At 35.6% G+C, this 20,885-nt stretch overlaps 2 protein-coding genes across 2 annotated transcripts in view; one reads left to right on the plus strand and one right to left on the minus strand.

Moving 5' to 3' along the window:
- LOC112570497 (epsin-2-like) lies at nt 1-14,411 on the minus strand. The gene is given in 10 exon segments (XM_025248939.1): nt 1-4,964; nt 5,312-5,464; nt 5,699-5,938; nt 6,987-7,308; nt 9,784-9,810; nt 11,580-11,779; nt 12,140-12,218; nt 12,989-13,461; nt 13,464-13,607; nt 14,300-14,411. Coding segments are annotated over 9 exon segments (1,725 nt in total). The 5' UTR covers nt 13,483-13,607; nt 14,300-14,411; the 3' UTR covers nt 1-4,752.
- The window catches only part of LOC112570508, a 19,098-nt gene continuing 12,622 nt past the window's right edge, over nt 14,410-20,885 (plus strand). Inside the window, exons 1-5 of the mRNA XM_025248968.1 lie at nt 14,410-14,428; nt 14,599-14,729; nt 15,362-15,559; nt 18,983-19,099; nt 19,672-19,726. Coding sequence (XP_025104753.1) covers nt 15,475-15,559; nt 18,983-19,099; nt 19,672-19,726 — 257 coding nt within the window. The 5' untranslated portion in view covers nt 14,410-14,428; nt 14,599-14,729; nt 15,362-15,474. The remainder of the gene's footprint in view (nt 14,429-14,598; nt 14,730-15,361; nt 15,560-18,982; nt 19,100-19,671; nt 19,727-20,885) is intronic.

Consider the following 20,885-nt stretch of genomic DNA (forward strand, 5'->3'; position numbering starts at 1 on the left):
CTGAAATCAAACATTTTTATACTTACATTTTCAAATTGCCTTGCCACAGATTAAACAAAATTTATTTTGTTTCAGGAAAGGTCCATTAAAAGCTGTTAATACCATATAAAATGTTTTCATCACATTATAATTACACTTATGTCTAGTGTAGGCAAAAACAACAAATACAAAATATTTGATGCCTTACTCTTAAAATCACAATTAAGCATCAAGCAGTAGAATAAAAATAATCATAGGGTTTTTGTAACACAATGAATTCAGCACAGTTTTAACTGAAAGTTCAAATTTGTTAGTGTAATTAAATGTATACTATAAACAGCCAAGTTGTGTGTGTCCACACACATCTACAGGTAAAGGTGTGATCTCATTTGTCTTTCACCTGCCACGGCCATATGCTTTTGTAGAATCTTGAACAACATAAAATAAGCAACACATTAGTGGTAAAAAATATCTTTAGCCAAGATTATGCACAGCAACTATCATCTAAACTAAAACGTCATTCTGTTGATCTGTTTGACAGCAGAACTTGTTTTCCTGTCACAAATTAGTTGACATGGATATCCTTTCTTAGTATTCATCAATCTGAGCTACATCATATCCATGAATTGCATAACTTAAAGGGCGGTTAACTTAAACGGACACCTGCAAATGAATGAAACATTAAAATCTGCAGTAAAAGTGTTGTGCATCTGGTCTTTCAAACAAGAGTTAATGTTTTGCATATGTATGAAAATACCCTATAAAAAAAAATTGAAGTTAACAAAGTTTTCAGGCAAACAGAAGAATAAACAGCCTTTAATGGACCTTTCAAACCTAACAAACATTTAGGCATGCATACAGTACTTTCTGGCATAAAAATGTTGCATAAATGACTGCTCAGCTCTATTTATTTGTAAATCATATTGAAAATCAGTGCATCTTAGCTGCATATTAGCATGAAACTTAAAAACATTTTACAAGCATTTTCCATACAGAAGAACAGAAAATAATCAACAAAAAGACCTACCCAAATCAAAAACAAAGTTTCCAACTGACATTGCACTAGATAACCCGATTCTGACATTTTCACAGATTACTCATCCTTTCTCTGAGCCAGAACCATTCGAAACAGAACACAACTTACTGTAATTTTCCTGTCATTTATTCCTTTCTCTTGTCTGTAGCTGACGTAATGACAATGAAGCATACAAAGAGGCTATAACAAGAAAGAATATTTTGTCACTTTTTGGGTAGTTTACAAGTGTTAAACGCATAATCCTCATGATGCTGCAGGTATTTACTGCCTATTTTCATAAATCTACAGCATCTGAATAATATACAAGAATATTGCATTAATGTTGTGTCTTAACCACCTAGAATCCCATCTTCAGAATTATCATGCAAACATGACAACACATGCTTAGAAAAAATAAAATTAATACTTGTGAAAAGAAACAACAACCGGTTAAGGCATAAAGCTTGTTTTAAGTAGTTTTCAACAGGCAGTCAAGCACACCTTCAGACATATACATAATAAAATACTCAAAGCCGCTAATTCAAAAAAAAAAAAAAAAAAAAGAAAATAATGGCATTACAACTTCAGATCTTCAGTAAGCATTAAGCCTTTCAGTGCCACCTTTGTTACTTGAAACCACTAAGGCAGACTGGTCTTCAGTGTTTTATGAAGTGTAGTGCAAGTTTACTCCAAGCTGAAACAATACTTTGCACTCAGACTGAATGCAGCCTGTGACATTTCCTACAGACCATGATCTACCAACAACCTGCAGCCCAAAACTAACCTAATGTCCATTCTTCCCATGTTAAATCCCCCAGAATGTACGAACTGTTGGCACAGTTAATTTACAAATATTCCAGTTGAAAAAATTTTACTGCTCATAATTATAAATATGTAGCTGTACAGAAACGGCACTGTCAATGTGCTGTGCCGTGCAAAATTTATCACTGCTCAAAATCAATTATTTCATAAAAGTTAAGCAATGGGTTTGCTGAAGATGTCAACATCAAAGCACAAATGTAATTCGTTTTTGCAACATTCCTTGGATTCTGACAGTTCACTAATAAAAGTATTATAATGCTGAAATTCCTGTTTTTATTTTCTAAAAAGCCTTACATTTAAGTGCTGACGTAGTGACATATTCTGCCATTACAAACAGACCTACATGGACAAGATTTGTCAGTCAGCATCCTTGTAAGGAAGAAAAGAAACTATGTGAGATTCCTAGATCTCCAAAATCTTGTGGTATAGCCCATGTGCATAGCATTACTCAATGAGCCTACACATCTTCCAGAGTAAAAAAAAAAATATGAGGAGAGGAAGGCCTAAAAATATGACACTTTCCTTTTCCCCTTGCATAAATTTAAAAAGGGTTCTGAATGCAAATTTTTTACATGGAATTATGGAACCCCTCCATACAAACAACGTAAATTACTGGACATTTAAAAGCTGGCACTAAACTGTCCTTACTAGACTCATGATGCAAATGTAATCGCGAAAAAATGGCTGTTTCATCAGTACATCAGAGCATTTTAAAGGTAACTTTTAAGGTCATTAGCAAGTATTTCCTTTTTAATGTTTCTTGGATTGCTTTTGCTACTTTGTACATTCAGATTCACCAGCAGTATCTGCATAAGTGCATGGTTATACAAGGGCATCATCATCTTCCAGATGATTATCATTTTCACTTGTAATGTTTCTGTCTTCAAATCATGTCATAATATTGTTTTTGCCATCACATCACACCGCTAGTCCAAAGGCATCGCCTGGTAAAAGTGTTCATTTTTCCAATAGAAGAAGAAAAATATTTGCTGTGCTGCATGTGTGATGCTACAGAGAAAATTCTAAAGACACTGCTGAAAAATTATCACACCAAATATTTGCTGAAATTTAAATGGCAAGGGACTAAGCATTTAATTAGCTTTTTTAAAAAGTTGGTCCTTGGAAAAGCCCAATATTTTGCTTTGAAAAGTACAACACCACAGTAATAAGACATTACTCTGGAAGACATTAAGCAACTGAAATGGGGGAAAAATGTACCAGAAAACCTTTTTCTGCCATTGCTCAAGACTGTTTACCATTTTATTTTTTTTTTAGCAGCTGGTGCATCACAAACCAAAATCTACCTACATTTTTGCGAGGGAAAAAAGTCATAAAAATATCATAAACAAGACTTATCCTTCACTCAGAAACAAGAAATGGGTTCTAGGAATGATTAAACAGAGAATGCAGCTTCACTGCAACAAGTGACTGCAGAGATGCAGACAGAGTATTTCTGTATCAAAGTGCTGACCAGCAGATCAGTCTACAAGATCTACAACAGATATTGCCACCACTTGAAAATCACGCAATTTGTAAAACAATGAGCAGTACAATCAGGGTGTTACTGCACATCTGTAAAACACTCCGAGGCACTTTATCATTACATCATGGTCAATCTCTTGATTGCTCTGCTTGTCAAAATGCAAAGCAGACATGCTCATCTGCAACTGAAGTACTGCTGACAGTGATTCCAGCATGTTTTTATGCTTCCAGGACATTTCACGCAATAGTACTTAACACACTAACAGAAACGAATTTCCCGACGTTTCCAGCACCAGTTTCCAATATTTCCAGCCAACACCAACAAAGCATGACCACATTTTTTTTCAATACATAAAGTAAAAATATATGTACTTTAAAGTTTAAAAAAAGAGAAAAAAATTGAAGTGGAACACTTTTACATAAATTTCAAATGCTCTTAAAATCTGCAAATTCTGTCCAAAATGTATAAGTGATAAGTTATTAAGTATTAAGACCTTAAAAAGGACCACATATGTTTTTAATTTCTGTGTTCCTAAAATAAAATAAGGCAGAAAGCATGGTGTGCTCAGGCATATTTGGTCTCTAAGTGATAAAGGTCACAATTATCTTTGACACACATTTCTGGCGCTGGAAATTGTTTTGAATTTTCCCTAACTTTTCCAATTTTCCTGACCAGAAAGGACTGTAAGCACACTAATTTATAAAAAAAATGTGCACCTATGATAATGTTAAGCCAGCAAGCAATACACTGCACATTCTAATCAGTGACAAATTTTGTGGCACTTTTACTCAAAAGAGTTCTGCTTACAAAAGTTGTAAATGAGAATGAAAATTCCCACAAATACTCTTTTTTAAAAGCACAATGAATATATGTCATTATTTGTATAAAGGGGAAAAAATCTGTACAATTCTGCTTACTCTTGAGACAACAACTACCTTTTAGATGGTTGATATTGAGAATGCAACACTTTCAGAATCATCTAAATAATGCAGCGTAATGGGGAAGGAAAAAAAAAAAAAAAAAACAAAAAAAAAAAAAAAGAGGGCTTCAAAGCATCATAGCAATAGAATTTACTACTGAACCATCTGAAGTCAGCTTGTTTCTATAAAAACATCCCTTGCTCTTTGCTTGCATGTGGAGTTATTAACGAAGGCGACAAACGGCACTGTATCTTCCACCCAAAGGTGCAATACATGCTGTACAATACACCACACACACCAACTGTAACTGATACAAAAATACTGAGAGAAAAGTTTTGGTGTGTACTTAGTCCCCTTCTTAAATCAAAATTAAAAAAAAAATCCATCATGAATATTTCTTATATGTTGTCTGGCACTGGCCACGTAAGGAGCCCCAGTCCCTCCACGGAAGATATCTGCGCCAGGCTTTTAGCAGTCGTGAAAATAAATATGTCTGTCAAACAGCTAGCCTCCTGGTGCAAAGCTGCTTTTCCTCACAAAAATGGGTTGTAGCCTTGTGCCTGTGGTTGACTTGCCTGGGCCATGTTGCTGACTGGAACAAGGGGTGCTGGCAATAAAGTTGTCTGAGCTGACTGAGAAAAACCAATGGTTGGGTTAGCTATCTGTCCCATAGGGACACGTCCCACATTCCCATCTTGAAAAGGGTTGTTCCCACCAGGATTGGTCGATGCAAAAGGATTGTTTGCTGCAAAAAAATGCAAAGAAAGAAAGATATATATTATATATATTCTAAAAGTATTTCGCTGAAATTAATATCACAAAATAACGAGAAAACCATGCACACATGAGAAACAGGGATGGGAACAAGGGAAGGAGTGAAGGAGAGAAAGCGAGGGAAGACAAATCTGTGCTTTTACACTGGGTTATCCATGTCTCTCAGATTGAAGTTCCATGCCTACACATGTTTATGTGGTTAAAGAGTGTAAAGCCTAACCACACATTTGGGTATGATTTAATCTGATTAAGGCAAAAAAAAAAAAAAAAAACAAAAACAAAAAAAAAAACTAAACTGACATTTAGCCTATTGCACACCTTTAGGTGGATCTTTTGCTACAAGCAAGTCAAGGTTGACCAGATTGGCATTGGCACCAAGAAAATCTTCAGGAGACTTCTTGCGGGCAGGGTTTGGCAGATTCTGCTCCATGCTTGACATACTCCACACTCCTCCTGCACTACGCCCACTGCCTGTTACACAATAAGTGACTGCCATGAAATGCTCTATACCACTGGTGCAAAATACCTGTACCAACTTTCCCTGACAATGAATGGCAGACTAGCATAAAATGTAGGTTTTTCCCCATCAATGAACTTACTACAAGAGTAAGAATGATACGACCATGTGCTCAAGGTGCAGGAACTGCAGGGAGGAATTGCAGAAGACAGTGAGCCAAAACACAAATAATGCTCTTTTCTGCTCACCACTCAAAAGATCAAAATCGTCAAGACCACTGGCAGATTTGGCTGGGGAATGATCATTACTACGAGATGACAGGAGATCAAATTCATTGTCAATAGTAGTTGCACTGTTGGTTCCACTGGTTCCATTAGCGGTTGCAGAAACTGATAGCCCAAAGGCATCAAGTGATGGACTTCCTCCCCATGTAGTCCCTGCTTGTGGAACAGGACTGGCAGACCAAGGGTCACTCTGAGAGCCTGAAACTATTATGAATATACAAAAAACATATAAGAGTTAAGGGAAAAAAAAAGATGGTTTGGGAAAGGAAAGAATTTCCTAAGTAGAACGTCAAATTAAAAATGTCTCACCACCAGGAAAAACACATAAATAAGGCAAAGTTGTTTTTTTTTTTTAAATCTTGACATGGACGAACAAGTCATACAGGATTTCATCCATGAAATTCCATGCCCCCCCCCTTTTTTTGCAACTTTCTGTGCACAGTTAACACTGATGAGAAATTTGCTTACAGAGATGGCTGCAAGAAGTAAATGTGTATTAGGTAAGAATCCAAACCCACGTATATTTAATCCTCTTAGCACAGCAAAGAAGTAAAAGTACACACTTAAGCAATGGTGTATAACTGATGATGGTGAATTTGACAGTGGGTGAAGTTTGTTTTTATTATTGCTGCTTTCATGTAAACATTAGACCAAGAAACCTATACATCAATGAGAAAACTTGAACTTTACAATAAAAGTAATGAAAATTGCCTATTTTCACTCTGGTGACAGCAATAATCCAAGAAAATTCACAGTTTACCATTAAAAAAAAAAATCAACACAACTACGTGGGCTAACTGCCATCGAAAACATTGGCAAAAACCTACCTTCATCAATTAGCAGCAAACAGACTGGCTCAAATATCTTAAAATCAAATATCATTGTCAGAGTTGATTTCAACAACAGATTTTTTGCTAGTGTCATCAACAGTCATCCTAGGGGAAATAGCTTGATAAGCCACTCATTTTTTCTAAGAAAAAAAATTGCAAAATTGCTCAGAATAAATTCAAAATGGCCCCATGCAGGAAGAAGACCTGAGAATAGAAACAAACTTTCTGGTTGGTTTTTAACTGGATCAACCAACAGGCGAGCTTTTTTGGCATCATATAAGCAGCTACATTCATGGCTTGTGTTCCACCACCAAAGCCACTATCGGGGTCCATCATGCCAAGAGGGTTAAAGCTACAACAGGATGTCAAATGGAAAAAAGAAAGCTTGGCATGAACAGTGTCAGGTCTATCAAAGCCATCACCTGGAGTGGAGCTAGAGCGAGGTGTAGAGCGTGCTGGACTGGCAATGGGCATACCCCAGGGATCTGTCGCAACATTAGGAGCTGCTGCTGGAGACGGCTGTGGACGAGGGGAAGCAGCCAAGTTGGGTGTTGATGACTTTGTTATTATCTGTCCCTGTGAACCCCATGAATCAGCTGTTGGAGCTGGTGGTTGCAGAGGTGATCCCCAAGGATCTGTGGGTTGGGGCTGACGAGACAAAGGCATGCCCCAAGGATCAGTGGCTGCTGCTGCTGCAGCACCCAGACTTGAGTTACTCATGTCAAGGAGACTGCCTGGTTGTGTCTGGCAACCCACAAACATTTACATTGGAAGACATGAGTATGATGTTCTTATCTTCTAAATGACAAACCATTTCAAAAATTCTTTAAGATTTCAATTATCAATGTAAAATGTCTTATCACATTTGTGGATAAATAAAACATTAAGGCAAACATGCCATGCAGGGCAAAATATTGCAATGCAAAAGGAAAAATGATGTCACATTGAACAAACCAACACATATGATCAAACTCCCTTCAAAAAGCACTGATAACTCATATCCCACTTTTTATTTTGTTTTAGTAATTTGGTAAAGTGCTTCTCATGGAAGGGATTGATCACTATACAATGACACCCAAACAGAACTGAATATGCTGATGACAATGATGGTCTAACATTTATAGCAGGTGTATGAGATATCTATACCAATTGATGAAAAATACTTTGCAGGCTGACAGACAACAGACAGTTGCCCCAACCACCCTCATTTGGCCTTTCACATTTCCTGCCTTAGTTTGATCTTGAAAACTGAATCTGGGACAAACTAGACAGACTTTCAGCACCACAGCAAAAACCCTCTAAAGTGATTCCCTTCTCCTCCTCCATCCTACCAAACAGTGGAGGATCATTACTAAACACTCAGGTGTGGCCTAAACCCTAAAAATTTTTTTATCTTCTACAACCTGGCAAGTGCAAAGAAGTTTTTAATGCTGATATTCAAGGACAACCGTCATATCCACTGTGCTTTATTATTCTTTTTTAATGTTTTAATGAGTGGAAGCACACTTTTCAATTGACATACTTTGTCCAAATCGAAAGATGGAATGCACCAAAATTGAATCTTGCAGTTGAACTCAACAGGAAAAAATATACTTTAAAAATAAAAACCCATATGCATACAGCTCTGTAGCATTTTTCCTACAAAAATGAATACAATAAACTTGTAAAAGGGTAATAATAACATACAACTATAACAGTCTTTTCCTACAAAAATGAAGACAATTTTTAAAAGTTAGGCAATTGATACTAAGCTTGCATAATTTAAAACAAATCAAGCTCCTATCCACAAAAGCATGTCAGAAGGCTCAGTGTAATGCTGCATGTTTTGAAAACAAGAATGTCACAAGGTTCAATGTAACACTGTTTTTAAAACATGCAGATTTCACTATATCAGACATTAAGACTACAACATAAAAAAAAATATAGTTATATCAACACTTACACCAGATCAAATACAAAGCAAAACCTTTTCACTCTCACACACCTCTGCAGGACTCATGCACATGTGGACAAACATATATAAACATATATGCACATAACAGTCATTTTCAAAAGTTTCCTAGGTAACAATATAATAAAATATATATTAAACACAATATAAGAAGACAAGTTACCAAAGCATATACTAAAAAAAAAACAAAACAAAAAACAAAGAAAAAAAAACCTCATGCATTCTTCATTCCAGCAGTCAGACTAATTGAAAATAATTATGCAACGGGCCACAATCTCAACATCTACCAAGGCAGCTTAACTCAACCAAGATGTACAAAAGTCTACCTCTCTAACACTGTTGATAGCCAGCCTAATTAAAACAATATGAGCGAAAGTGTACCTCTCTAACATTCCTGATGCCCAGTCTAATCAAAACATGATGTGTAAACCTGCAGCAGTCTGTGCACACATTTCGAATGCAAATCATATCCTTAGTAGCATGGTTAGAATACTATTTTGGCCCAAAATTATTTCTGAACTACTTGATCTTTCTTAAAAAAAAAATAATTATGCACTATACTGCTAAAGTGGAAGAAGAGAGTCTGCTAAAATGACAGCTAAACTCAGACATCACTAGAATGTGTATGTAGAAGTCAGGAACAATGTATACCAAGTTTCCATTTTAATGGCTAGGAATTGAGTAATGTATAGTAAAGTACAATTTCACTATGGACCTTTTAATTTACAGTTAAGCCAGAACACAGGCCTGTACAAAAAAAATCTCAATATATAAAATATATAAAATTAAGAGCCACAAACTGATTGACTATAACAGCATATTAAGAATGTCTGAAATTTTATCAGTGACTCCATAAATGGATAAAAAAAAGCTTGGCATAAGAACAGGATGGCTCCATGCTCTAGAGCTCAAAGCATACAAACAGCATGCTATATATTCAAAAGCATGGGTTCATGTGCAATACTGGTAAAGAAAATCTTTCCTTTTTAATTATATAAAAGACTGAAAGATGACTGAGTGAAGGAACTGTTTGAAACACTTGCAGTAATGGTAACACACGAAAGGAAAAGTATTTGAAAGGTTAATGGTCTGGCAGGACATGGAGATGTCTGGAAGGATATGGAGGGAAAGGTGTCTGGAAGGCTAGTAGTCTGGAAGGACATGGGGCAGGAAGTGTTGGTAGTTTGGTAAGTAACTGTGATTCAACGTAGACTTTTTAATCACACAAGACAAAGTCATGCATCTGCACAGCTATTACTGAGGCTTACACTCTGTGCTTGCTGCCTTTTTCTGTCCTAGATAAAAACAAAAAGGTGAAGACAAGGAAAAAACTTCAATCAAAATCTAATGAGTTCACGACAAAACTATAAAATTGTATAGGCACAGGATAAAATTTATGTTGATCCAAAAGGTCAACAAACATAAAAAGGTAACAAAAACTGCATGCTATCACCAACATAAAATTTATAAAAAAGCAAAATTAAACAAATTCTTTGAAATGATATACACATATTAAAAAAACTACATAAATAATGAAATAAAAGACTTATAAAGCTCTGCATAGCTCAATCTGACTTTAGTGGATCATATCATAAGAAAATGCAATATTTTTATTGCTATGAAGATTTTGCAATATTTTCCATGTACCCATTTTGAAAGGTGTAGCGAAGGCTGGGAGATTGCTCACTGTACTAACAATTATCTATGGAACATTCACTATACCAAAGCACAAGCACTACAACACACCTGATGTAATTAGCATATTGCTTTCATATACTGACTCATTCATGTCAAAAGTAAGACAACCAGCTCAATAAACCACCTACAACAGAAGCACACCAACTAAGCATGATGTCCCAAGAACATGATGTGCACATGAATCAATACAATGGCTATTGTGGCAACAAAACAGAAAGTTCACACAAGGATGAAGCATGTTGTGCTAAACCTTGTGAAAGAGTATGTACTTTGGCTTTTCGGGGAGTCTGAGTAAGATTGGATCAGAAGGAATTATGTATTTCTATAGCCATCTATATCTAAAATTGTGCCTTTCAAAAGGCCCTTGAAACAATAACCTTATCTCAGCCCTAAGCACAAGATCACTGGGCTTTACACATCACAGGAACCACAGCACCCATAATAAAAATGAACTACAGATGACAACAAAAAGAACAAGGCGAAGACTCAGGGAGATCACTGCAGATTTAAAGTCGACATTTCAGAAAATCTTAAGAAAATCAATGTTTTTGAGATGAGGAAACACTGTCAGGTAACATCTTATAAAACAACAGGTCATTGTTGCTGGAGTCAATTAACCAAGACTGAAGACTGGAAAAAAATGGCCAAAGTGAATGACATACTCCACACTAGGAAGTTGTTAAACAGATCAATCCGCACTTTAGTGCAGAAAAATTAATCCCACCCAAGGGCAAAATATGAAAAAATAGTCACAACTCAGTTGAGGTAAATGCAAACATGATGATCTATCACTGACATCCAAACAAACCCACATCCATAACACAGAAGCAAAAATAAGGGAGCATTCACCCCCTCAGCCTGCAGCAAGAATTATTAAATGCAGATGTTCTAGTGACAATCTATCTTGGCTTTCAGTCTTTTCCAGACCTTATGTACATTCTGGTTTGAATGACCACCAACAATAAAATACAAAAATGCAGATACCAATAAACAGTTTCCACCTACCCCAACATCAATCACATCTTCCAAACTGTTTAAAAAGTGGTACACAAAGTGGTTCACTGCAGAATTGTGATCTAACTTAATTAGTACAGTCATAAACATATAAATTAAAACAAGATGAAAGATGATGTATAACATAAACTGATCTGTTAAACAATGCTTCAAGTATTCATACTCACTGAACTGAAGGGCAGATAAACAGCAGTTGACGAACAATGAGCCATATGAATTTTCTGCTGTGGGTTCAGAAATCTTTCTGATTCAAACAGGCCAACACTTTACTTTATAGAAAAAGGATAATAAATAGCTGATGTGGGTCAATCAATAGCTCATTCATCTGCAGAACTAACTGTAAGCCACTAACCTCAACTACTGTTTTCTTGCTCTGTTCTATGGCCATTTGTAGTTTGAGCTCGTCTGACTTCTGTTTGCGGAGTTCTTCTTCATGTTCCTCTTTGCTCATCGCAAGTGCAAGCTGAAGCTGTAACTCCTCCTCACCAGCAGATGATGGACGAGCACTTTCCATCTCTGAGGGTGTTCCAGCACTGCCACTACCTGGTGATGCTGAAAGGTGTCAGATATAAAAAAACAATAAAGATAAATGAGATGATTTTATACCCATACTGTGATAATCAAAAAGCATTATTAAATTATGATTTTCTACTACTGATATATCACTTTCTAATCAAAGTCAAGCAAGCTCCATATATATCTTAAAACTATTTACTGACTTACTTTAAAATGATAAGGCTATTTCCTACTAATTAGCATTTGCCATGGTGAAATCAAAGTAACTATAGCAAAATGGATCCAGGCAAAGCTAACTTTTGGATATATTTCTGGATCATGCCAAATCAATTCTCAACAAACCCTCCTACAAAGTGTATGTGGGGAAGAACAAGAGAGACTTAAGATGAGACTTACAGTCATTGCAGCCTGCTCCTCCATATGGATCCGAGTAGCTCCCTGATCCTGAATGTAAAGTTGGACTGCCATTCACACGCTGTGAAGTGTAAACCAAAAGAAATCAAGGGCTATTAAGTCTTGGGTGCCTGATATGCACTCTTACTATATCTAGGTTTTAAGAGCATCCAAAGCAAATGAAGACTATTGTAATGATATTTCAGCTGATGATCATAGTAGCAATATTTCAATGGGAACATATTTTCATAGTAAAATGTCTATTAATCTTGTACAATTTACTCCATATTCATTTACAAACATACATGTTTTATAACTACGAAAAGCACTTGATCATGCCTTTATCGTGTTCACTCGTTTGGCCCTGAATACTTTGTGATCATTAGCTCTTCTGCTAATGCGCTAGGAACTTCCAATGATGAGATATGTCTAAATCAACTATTCATATTATTTTAGTACTTCCGCTACTACTTTAAAAACTATGAAATCAGATAAGGCTTTTGAATAAGCAGTGAAACCATGCCTACTTGCTTACTTCAAAATTACAATTTCTGACAATAGTCATGTTTATCTGCACAATTAATAGTTCTAATGGTGCAACAGTGAGGCAATGAATGACTTGGTTGGCAACAACTGTGCTATATACAGAAACCATGCTATGATGCATTATCCAACATACAAAATGATAGTAAAACTATTTACATTTCAGTCAAACATGTTTATGAGGCATATGAGCAGAAAACTCTGAACTGTAAGAGTTAAATAAATATAGTAACTGAAAAATATAATCATTAAGACAGAATGGAGCGACATACCAAAACAGATCTTGCAATCAATTAAAAATATACTTGCCCTACTACCTCCACTTCCAACACCCATGGCATTCTGAGCAAATCGTTCTTTTGCCTTGAGAGCTTTTGCTCTCTCATTTTTAAGCCGCTCATCATCTGACAGCAGAGCTACAAGTTGCTTGGCTTTCTCACGCACATTCATTCCCTGATCCTTGTTATCAGCATCAATGTGCTGAAAGGATGTGAGAGTCTTGATGGCATGAAAGTTTTCTTTGCACTGTTGTGCCACTTTTTCACTCCCTGTTTTGATAATATAGTCCAGCAGCACAAGAGATTTGTAAACATGGCGCCAGTTTTTACCATCATCGTTAAGCCGTTTCCATATCATTTGCATGATCTCTGTGAAGGCCACCACATTGTATGTCAAGTCTGCCACTTCTGACATTAACGTGCTGGATGGGCCCCATGGATCGTTTGATGTTGCTTCTCGTACTTTCACTTGTGCATCCGAGTAATTTTTTACCACATTTTTAGCGTTCTGCGAATGGTAGGCATTCTGATTTTTTTTTAATATCACCTTTGTCCCAGAAATGAACTCTGTTGTTTCATAAATGCAAAGACATCATTCTTGGCAGTCTGCCTCTTCTCTGTGTTACAACATGCAAATTATAAAGATGATTCTGAAATATGGAAAAATAGGGAGCTGTATTTCAAAACAATAACACAGAGATGACAACTTTTTGAAATGAACTCTTGTGATGACGAATATTTCCTTAACATTTTCTTTTTTAGTTAGGGACTATACTTCTGAGATGGTTTGGTGACACCGCAGTAAATGTAAATGCAGAAGCCAAAGGGGCACCATTTTAGCGCTTGCATGTTTGGAAAGACATATTTCTCCAAAGTTTGTAATTTTGTATTTGATGACAATAGTTCTTTCTACTTGTATCTACTTTACTATACGACTGGTTTTCTTGTAAAAGGTAGCAATCGCTTTTTTATATTGCATACACATTAACACAGTATTACAAGTATTGCCATTACGGAATAAGGGAGTCATCATTAGAATCCTAATGCGCTTCACTAAATAAAAATAACAGTAATTTATCGTCAACTGCTAATAACACTAAGCTTCCTACACTAAACACATTTAAACTATAAGTAGATATTTCGTTTAAACGTCTACGTCTTCATAATATGATTCAGTTTATGGATTTCGTAATTTGTTAACAAAATTTCAGGGTGAGTCAAGGATTTTACCTCCCCTACCAGCCACAATTCGTGTACAGCTACGTACCCAAAGTTGTCCACCAAGCGATGATACTATACATATCACAGTAATCATACATAAATAAAATATATATGTACTTACATACCACAAATAAAGTTTCTTCGGGGGGTTACTGAACACACGGCTTTCACACAGAAGTTATCTTCCGGAGTCTGTCTCGGTAAAATGGCGGAAGTGTACTTCCTGTTATGATTTGTTTGGGTGGAAAAAGTAAGAGCAAGCGGCTTATAAGACTCGGACGAAAAAATGTGTTTCTACATAAACTTTTAAATGTAAATTATAATTCGGCTTCTTTAGCATTTAATGTTTAATGTACTTTATTTACTTAACCATTTAGGCGATGAGGAATGCAATAAAATTACTTTAATATGTTACTCTAGCGGGGGTGAAGAAAATCGTTGGAACAGCAATTAAGACACTGTTGAGAGGGAGAAGAAAACAGCAAGTGGTTGACACCGTGCGGACCCACCGATCAAGAGGATAATGGAGTACAGGTTTTGGGGGGGATAAAGTAAGTGATGGTTTTCTTTTCTTTGATTATTTTAATCAGATTAGAAGCTGTTGAAATAGCCAATGCTCATTTGTTGTATAGTCGCAAGATAGTAGAATATTGTTGCTGCTGTAAGTTACTGAACAATATGAACACTGATGACACCGTGCACTCCTAGTCCACGATCAACAGTGCAGAAGTGTTAGTTGTAATGAACTATTTTTCGTGATTTTTATGCGTTTATAAACCTTGAACTACTAAGAAAGGAAAACAAAGAACTGTTAAAAAAATCTTAACTTACACTTTCGTAAAGTCATGCCATTTCAGTACAGCTTCACACAACACTCGAAATCTGTCAACTGGGAGAACAAAAGAGAAGTTTTTTGAATTAAATCATTTGAAAGCCACGGATAATATCTGTACTTACTTGACGATGTATGTGAAAAGTATATATATAGTGACTGTAAATGTCAAAGTGCCCAGCCGACAAGAGTGACTCCGATGAATTTCAGTTATTTGGACAGTGCCTGTCAGTGTATGTGCGTTAAAGTCAGAATAGCTATGGACAAGTTTTTTTTTTCAGAACATTTTTTAATAATTAGATAGGCTGACATTTTTATTGTTATTTAACCATTTTATTTTGTATTTTGTAGTTGACCAAGTGAAGGCATCAAATGGTATGCTGCTGAGATGAGGAGCTGGTGTTGGGCACATTGGAAGAACGTTAGACATGTGGTATTAATCTACAACGATCATCCTCTGTGATATGGGCATTGACAGTGTAGTGTTGATGCTCCTTGCAACATTTATGCAAGGGACACCAGGGGTAGAAAGTCAAGTGACCCAGCAGTGTAAGTTGTTTTACTATGAACATTTTAGCATCAGAGGCTTAGAAATTTCATAAAAGAGCATAAGCAGTTTATTCACTTATGTCTTAGTCTCTGTCAGTCCTGCTCAAGAGAGCTATCACACTTGGTAAGAAGGACTTGGCAAAAGCACTTTTCTTGGTGATGATCTGTTTCCATCTGTCGCCCGAGGGCAGTATTTGGAAATGATGATAGAAGGTTTATAGGGGTCTGTGATAATGCTGACAGTGTTCAACCTTCCTATCTTGTAGATTGCCTAATGGTCTTTATAGAAATCCATTGGTCATGCTAGAAGTATTGACCACCCTCAATTAGCAAGCTTTAGCCTTAATAAAGAGAGAACCATGGACAGGTGCATATACAACTTTAAAGCAGTTTTACAGGTGCTTTTTATTGCAGAATATTGTATTTTTCACACAAGAAAATTTATATAATAGTGCAGCTAAACTTATGTACAAAGGGTAAAGGTTCCCATAGCCTGGTGCAGCAGTGAATATGGGATTCATGGTACCAAGGGTGTGGTATGCAGAAGCTGACCCCAACCCTCTCTCCAACATCCAACTTCATCTTATCTATTAAAGCATGTACCTATTTCTGCTGGACACATTTTGGGTGGCATGGAGAGTTTTCCAAACAGACCCAAGCATAAGGCATTTTGACTTCCTTGAACCAGTGACCTGCTCCAGTCTATACAAGTTTTTTTTTTTTCATGTGTATATATATATAATCTTCTAATATATATAATTAGGTGTTTAGTAGTGTTTGTGATCTAAAATAGTTTTTCACTTTTATTAACACTTGATCTCATGTATTCTCTATTAAAAGTTTAAAGATATAAGCTTAAAACACATACAGAAGAATATTGAAAGATAATCTTTTGGAACTCGGGAACTTGCTACTAGTGTTTGGTATTTTCTATCACAACCTGTACCTATCTGACCAACATTAGGAAAAGTCAAAATGTTGACATTCCAGAAAGTTTTACTTTGAAGCATTTTGACTGTTCCATGCTCAATAGTTTACATTGTAAGTTATGTCAAGGCCAAAAATTATTTGCTTGGTAGCTTCAAAATTGTTTGGGTTTTGCTTAATATTTTGATTTCACTGTTATATAAATCCATCATTTTTCTCTAGGCAGAGCAGAGATACTTTGAATGGAGTCTAAATTAAACAATTGAATGCTTTGAAATACAAGGCTATAAGGATGGCAACAATTGTTTTTGGCACCAGACCCTGTCTTAAAGTGTACATTGTCCTAAGCAGCAATGCCTTCTGTTGTTTACCAGGTCCCTCCTCTGTTGGCAGTCTTGTCTCTTTAAACATTGTAGCACCTTTCTCTTGGGGTAGGGAGATTCATTTCTTTATATATTTTTTTTAACAAAGGAGTTTGGAGGGAAGGTTTCTTAAAGCAGTTTCACATCAGCTAGAGCAAGGTGCCACCAAGAAAGATTTTAAAAAAAATTAAAGAGGGGCTAATTTTAAATGTTTAACTGTAGTTGTTTAAGGTATAAGAATTTTGCCTTTACTAGGGATTTTTTAGAAATAAAATACTTATATTCTTCTTCTGATAACAGAGTATTTTAAAACAAGTTTGTTTCATTGTAGAAGGGCCATGACGTGAGCCTGTAATATTGCTAAACGTTTTTATATAGATATAAAATTCTATGATAGGTGGGGCTTATAAAATGGTAATCATATTGTGCCTTAAGGCAGATTGTAAGACATTTTCAGCTATCAGCAAAGAGGGTATGTAGGATTTGCATGTTATATTGGCAATTATGTTGGAATATACAAAATTAAGAAAGTATGCAAAGTATTTATAAGTCATTGATTTATGTTGGAATATATAGAATATACATACTAATATTCACATACACATGGATTCATGATAACACTATGCTTAAGCATCTGCTGAGCAACTTAATTTGGTAGGGAGTGAGATTTAATTCTACAAAATCTTCAGGTCATGTAAAAAAAAAAAATTGTCTTGATTGGTGAGATCAGGGAATCAAGGGATCGGAGACCATATCTTTTTGAACCAAAGTGTGTAAGGTCAGCCCTCAAGCTTTGAACCCAGATGCAGACTAGAACTTCACAGTTCCCTCCAACATGTTGAAAAAGCCATATGTACTTGTGGACTTGCAAAAAGTTTTGAACTGTAAAATTAATAGGAGCACTGGGTTTGAAGGAACTGGCAAGTACATTCTTAGTACCAGGAAACAATGGATTAAGCTGTCACTTCCCCTAAAAGTTGTGGAATCTGTAAGTCAGAGATTATTTGTGTAGTAATCAGTGGGAGTTGCCTATCCAACCAGTATTCTCCTTACATCTTCACCCCTGAGGAAGTCTATCATTGTTGCTCATTACAGTCAGACCAAATTAAAGATGAGGACAGTGATGTAAACTAGTAATGAGAATGGTATGACAGTAAATCATTAAATCACTCCTGGAGCACCATGTTCTTTGTCAGATAACCACACTTTGCTGTTGCCTGTTCCCAGAGTGAAGGCATGGCCAGTCTACATATTTTTTCATCCAGTCATGGACACTTATTCCCCTTTCGAAGTCAGCTAATGTATTTAAAAGGCATTCAAAACACATCTCTTTTATAAAGGTTATGCGCTAGTGTGCCTGATTTGTTTAACATCTATTTGTCTGAAATTTTGATATTCTTGACATAATGCTTTGTAATACTGGTTAAACATAAACTGATCAGCTGTGCTAAATATGAGGACAAGTTCATGTGTGTGTGTGTGTGTGTGTGTGTGTGAGATGTAAGCTTGTCATATTATTATTACTACTACTATTGTTAAAGTAAATGAATACTGCAAATAACATGTCTTAAGATATTTGCAGTTAATTTCACTCCCTCATTTTTCTTTACTAAGAAAGGCTGCATACTGATTCTTGTGCTTCAAATCTAATGATGGTGTATAAGCAGCATTTCATTTTTAAATATTTATTTAAATTTAAATAAATATATAATAACATAGATTTCAGTGAAATTTTTAACAAAAAGATTTCCTTGTCACAAATTCAATATGGTCGTATGGAAGGTAGATTACAGGACAGTTTAATGACACTTGTGTTCACTGCTGAGGCTCTATAGCTCAGTCGTTAGTATCATAAACTTTGGAGCAGTCACTGGTTCAAGGCCTGCTTGTACCTGTGGCTAGAAAACTTTCCCTGGCCACCAAGCAACTGTATGGGAGAAATTGGTACCTGATCTACCAGAGAAGGTAAAAACAGTGGAAGGCGAAAATTGGATGCCACCTACATACCATGCTTTAGATTTAGCCAGCTGCTTACATTCGCAATCCCTCTGTCCACTAAACTATGGGATCCTTTATCTTTACCTTTTATGTCAACAAGGTTGTGCATTGTGTGTGTGCGTATTTAATTTCCTAGTGGCAAGCAATTGCCAAAGTACAGAAGACTGTGGATGGAGGGCAACTTGTGAAAACTCCACTTGTACCTGCCCCAGTTACCACACACTTCATCTGAATGGCAGAGATTGCAAAAATGGTGATTATCAAAATCTCATTTTTTCTTACTTGCAACACTTTTTTTTAATTAAGTCATTAAAACATTAAACAACTTCAGTAGAAGGAAAGAAAATATGGAACTATGTGATTCATCTTTTGAAACCCTGTATTATAATTTGAAGAAAAATGTTATTCATTATCGCTCACGTTTAATGCTCTGTCTTTAAACTAATTTGTTTTTATTGTAGATTTCAAGTTTTTAAATGATGAGGGATTTCTTATTTGGTTTTTGGCTACAGGGCACAATCATTAGCAGTAGCTTGTTTAAGCAAAATGTTTCCTTCACAAATGTTTTTCTTGGATTAAACTTTATATCTAACAGAATTATATCTACATTATAGACTTGCAAGTCTATCATCCTTTTGGCAAAAATATTTATAAACTTGTACCATGCTGTAAGAGGATTCTGTAATTATCTGGCAGTATCTCTGCACCATGTAGAAAATTCTTAATTACTCTTAGTTTATGATATTGCTGTACTGTTTGTAGTCAGTACATCTACACATTCAAGTTTATTGTATAAACATCTTGATAAAAAGCTTTGTTTTTCAGAATCCTGTTCTGCCACAGACTGTCTCGAATGCTTTCAACCTGACATTTGTTTCAGGTAACTTGTTGTAGATGATGATGATTAGTATTATTAAAAGTTTGCCTGTAAAAATGACATGGGCCTGAAAACCTTGGTACAATAAGTAAAATCATATCCAAAGAAGGGAATTTTCTTACAAGTATGTCAAGGACTTGTATTATTGGAAAATGAAGTGTGAAAGAGGTGTCTAGATATGATAATTTCTAAACTGTCACTATAAATAAAAAAAGGTAACTCCAGCTAGAGGAGTGTATTCTTAAGTGTAAAATTCATGTACATACCAGTTAATTTAAAACTAAAATATGCAAATATGTGGAGGTCTGCACTCATTATTTACATAAGATTTACTCCTAACAGTTTCAGGTAGTTGGTAACAGGGTGACATAAAGAAATATTTAATCATTTCAAAGTTATTTTAAGTGCAGTTTTAGTACATTGTGTCTTTTTGCGTGCTTTCGAAGTGCACAACAGAGAATTAAAAAGTAAGAAACATGCTTCATCAACGCTCCATGGACTAAAGAAAAAAAAAACTTGAAAATGCTTTTGGTGTATGTTAAATTATATTAATTAGTTTGTAACTTTTGTACAGCTAAAATATAAAAATATAAAATGCAGCTTTTATGCATATTGTGTAAGTTCTATTTCACAGTTTTTGCATGTGTGGGGTTTTTATAAGTGCCATTTGTAATGAGTATTAGCATTTACTGGTAGCCTGAAAGTTCAATAAATGTCTACAAAATTTGCATGAACTTTGTCATTCCTGTAAGAAATTATTATTATTTGAGAAAATGAAAGATTAAGGCTTCGGGATTTGATCTGTTCTGTCTCATTTTCTGCTTTCTCACTTCCCACAACTATGACTGCAGAAAGCAATAACATAAGGGAATAACATAGTTGTGGGAAGTGAGCATTTAACAAACCACTTCTCTGAAAAGACACTGCTCAGTTTCAGTAAAGGGCTTGCTATTTTGGTCAGCTCATAGGGGAAATGACTCATTTTAAGTACCACTGATTCCTCAGTGATTGTTAACAGCAAATTGACACATTTATTGTGCACTTTGATTCATGCATGGGATCACTACTTGGTTAAGATACTGTACTTGTACAACTGTGTTGTCTCTCAACCCATAACTAAAGCATTAATTTTCTTCTTTTTTATTTAGTGCAACATTAAATC

The sequence above is a fragment of the Pomacea canaliculata genome, linkage group LG1, assembly GCF_003073045.1.
Source record: "Pomacea canaliculata isolate SZHN2017 linkage group LG1, ASM307304v1, whole genome shotgun sequence".
NCBI lineage: Eukaryota > Metazoa > Mollusca > Gastropoda > Architaenioglossa > Ampullariidae > Pomacea > Pomacea canaliculata.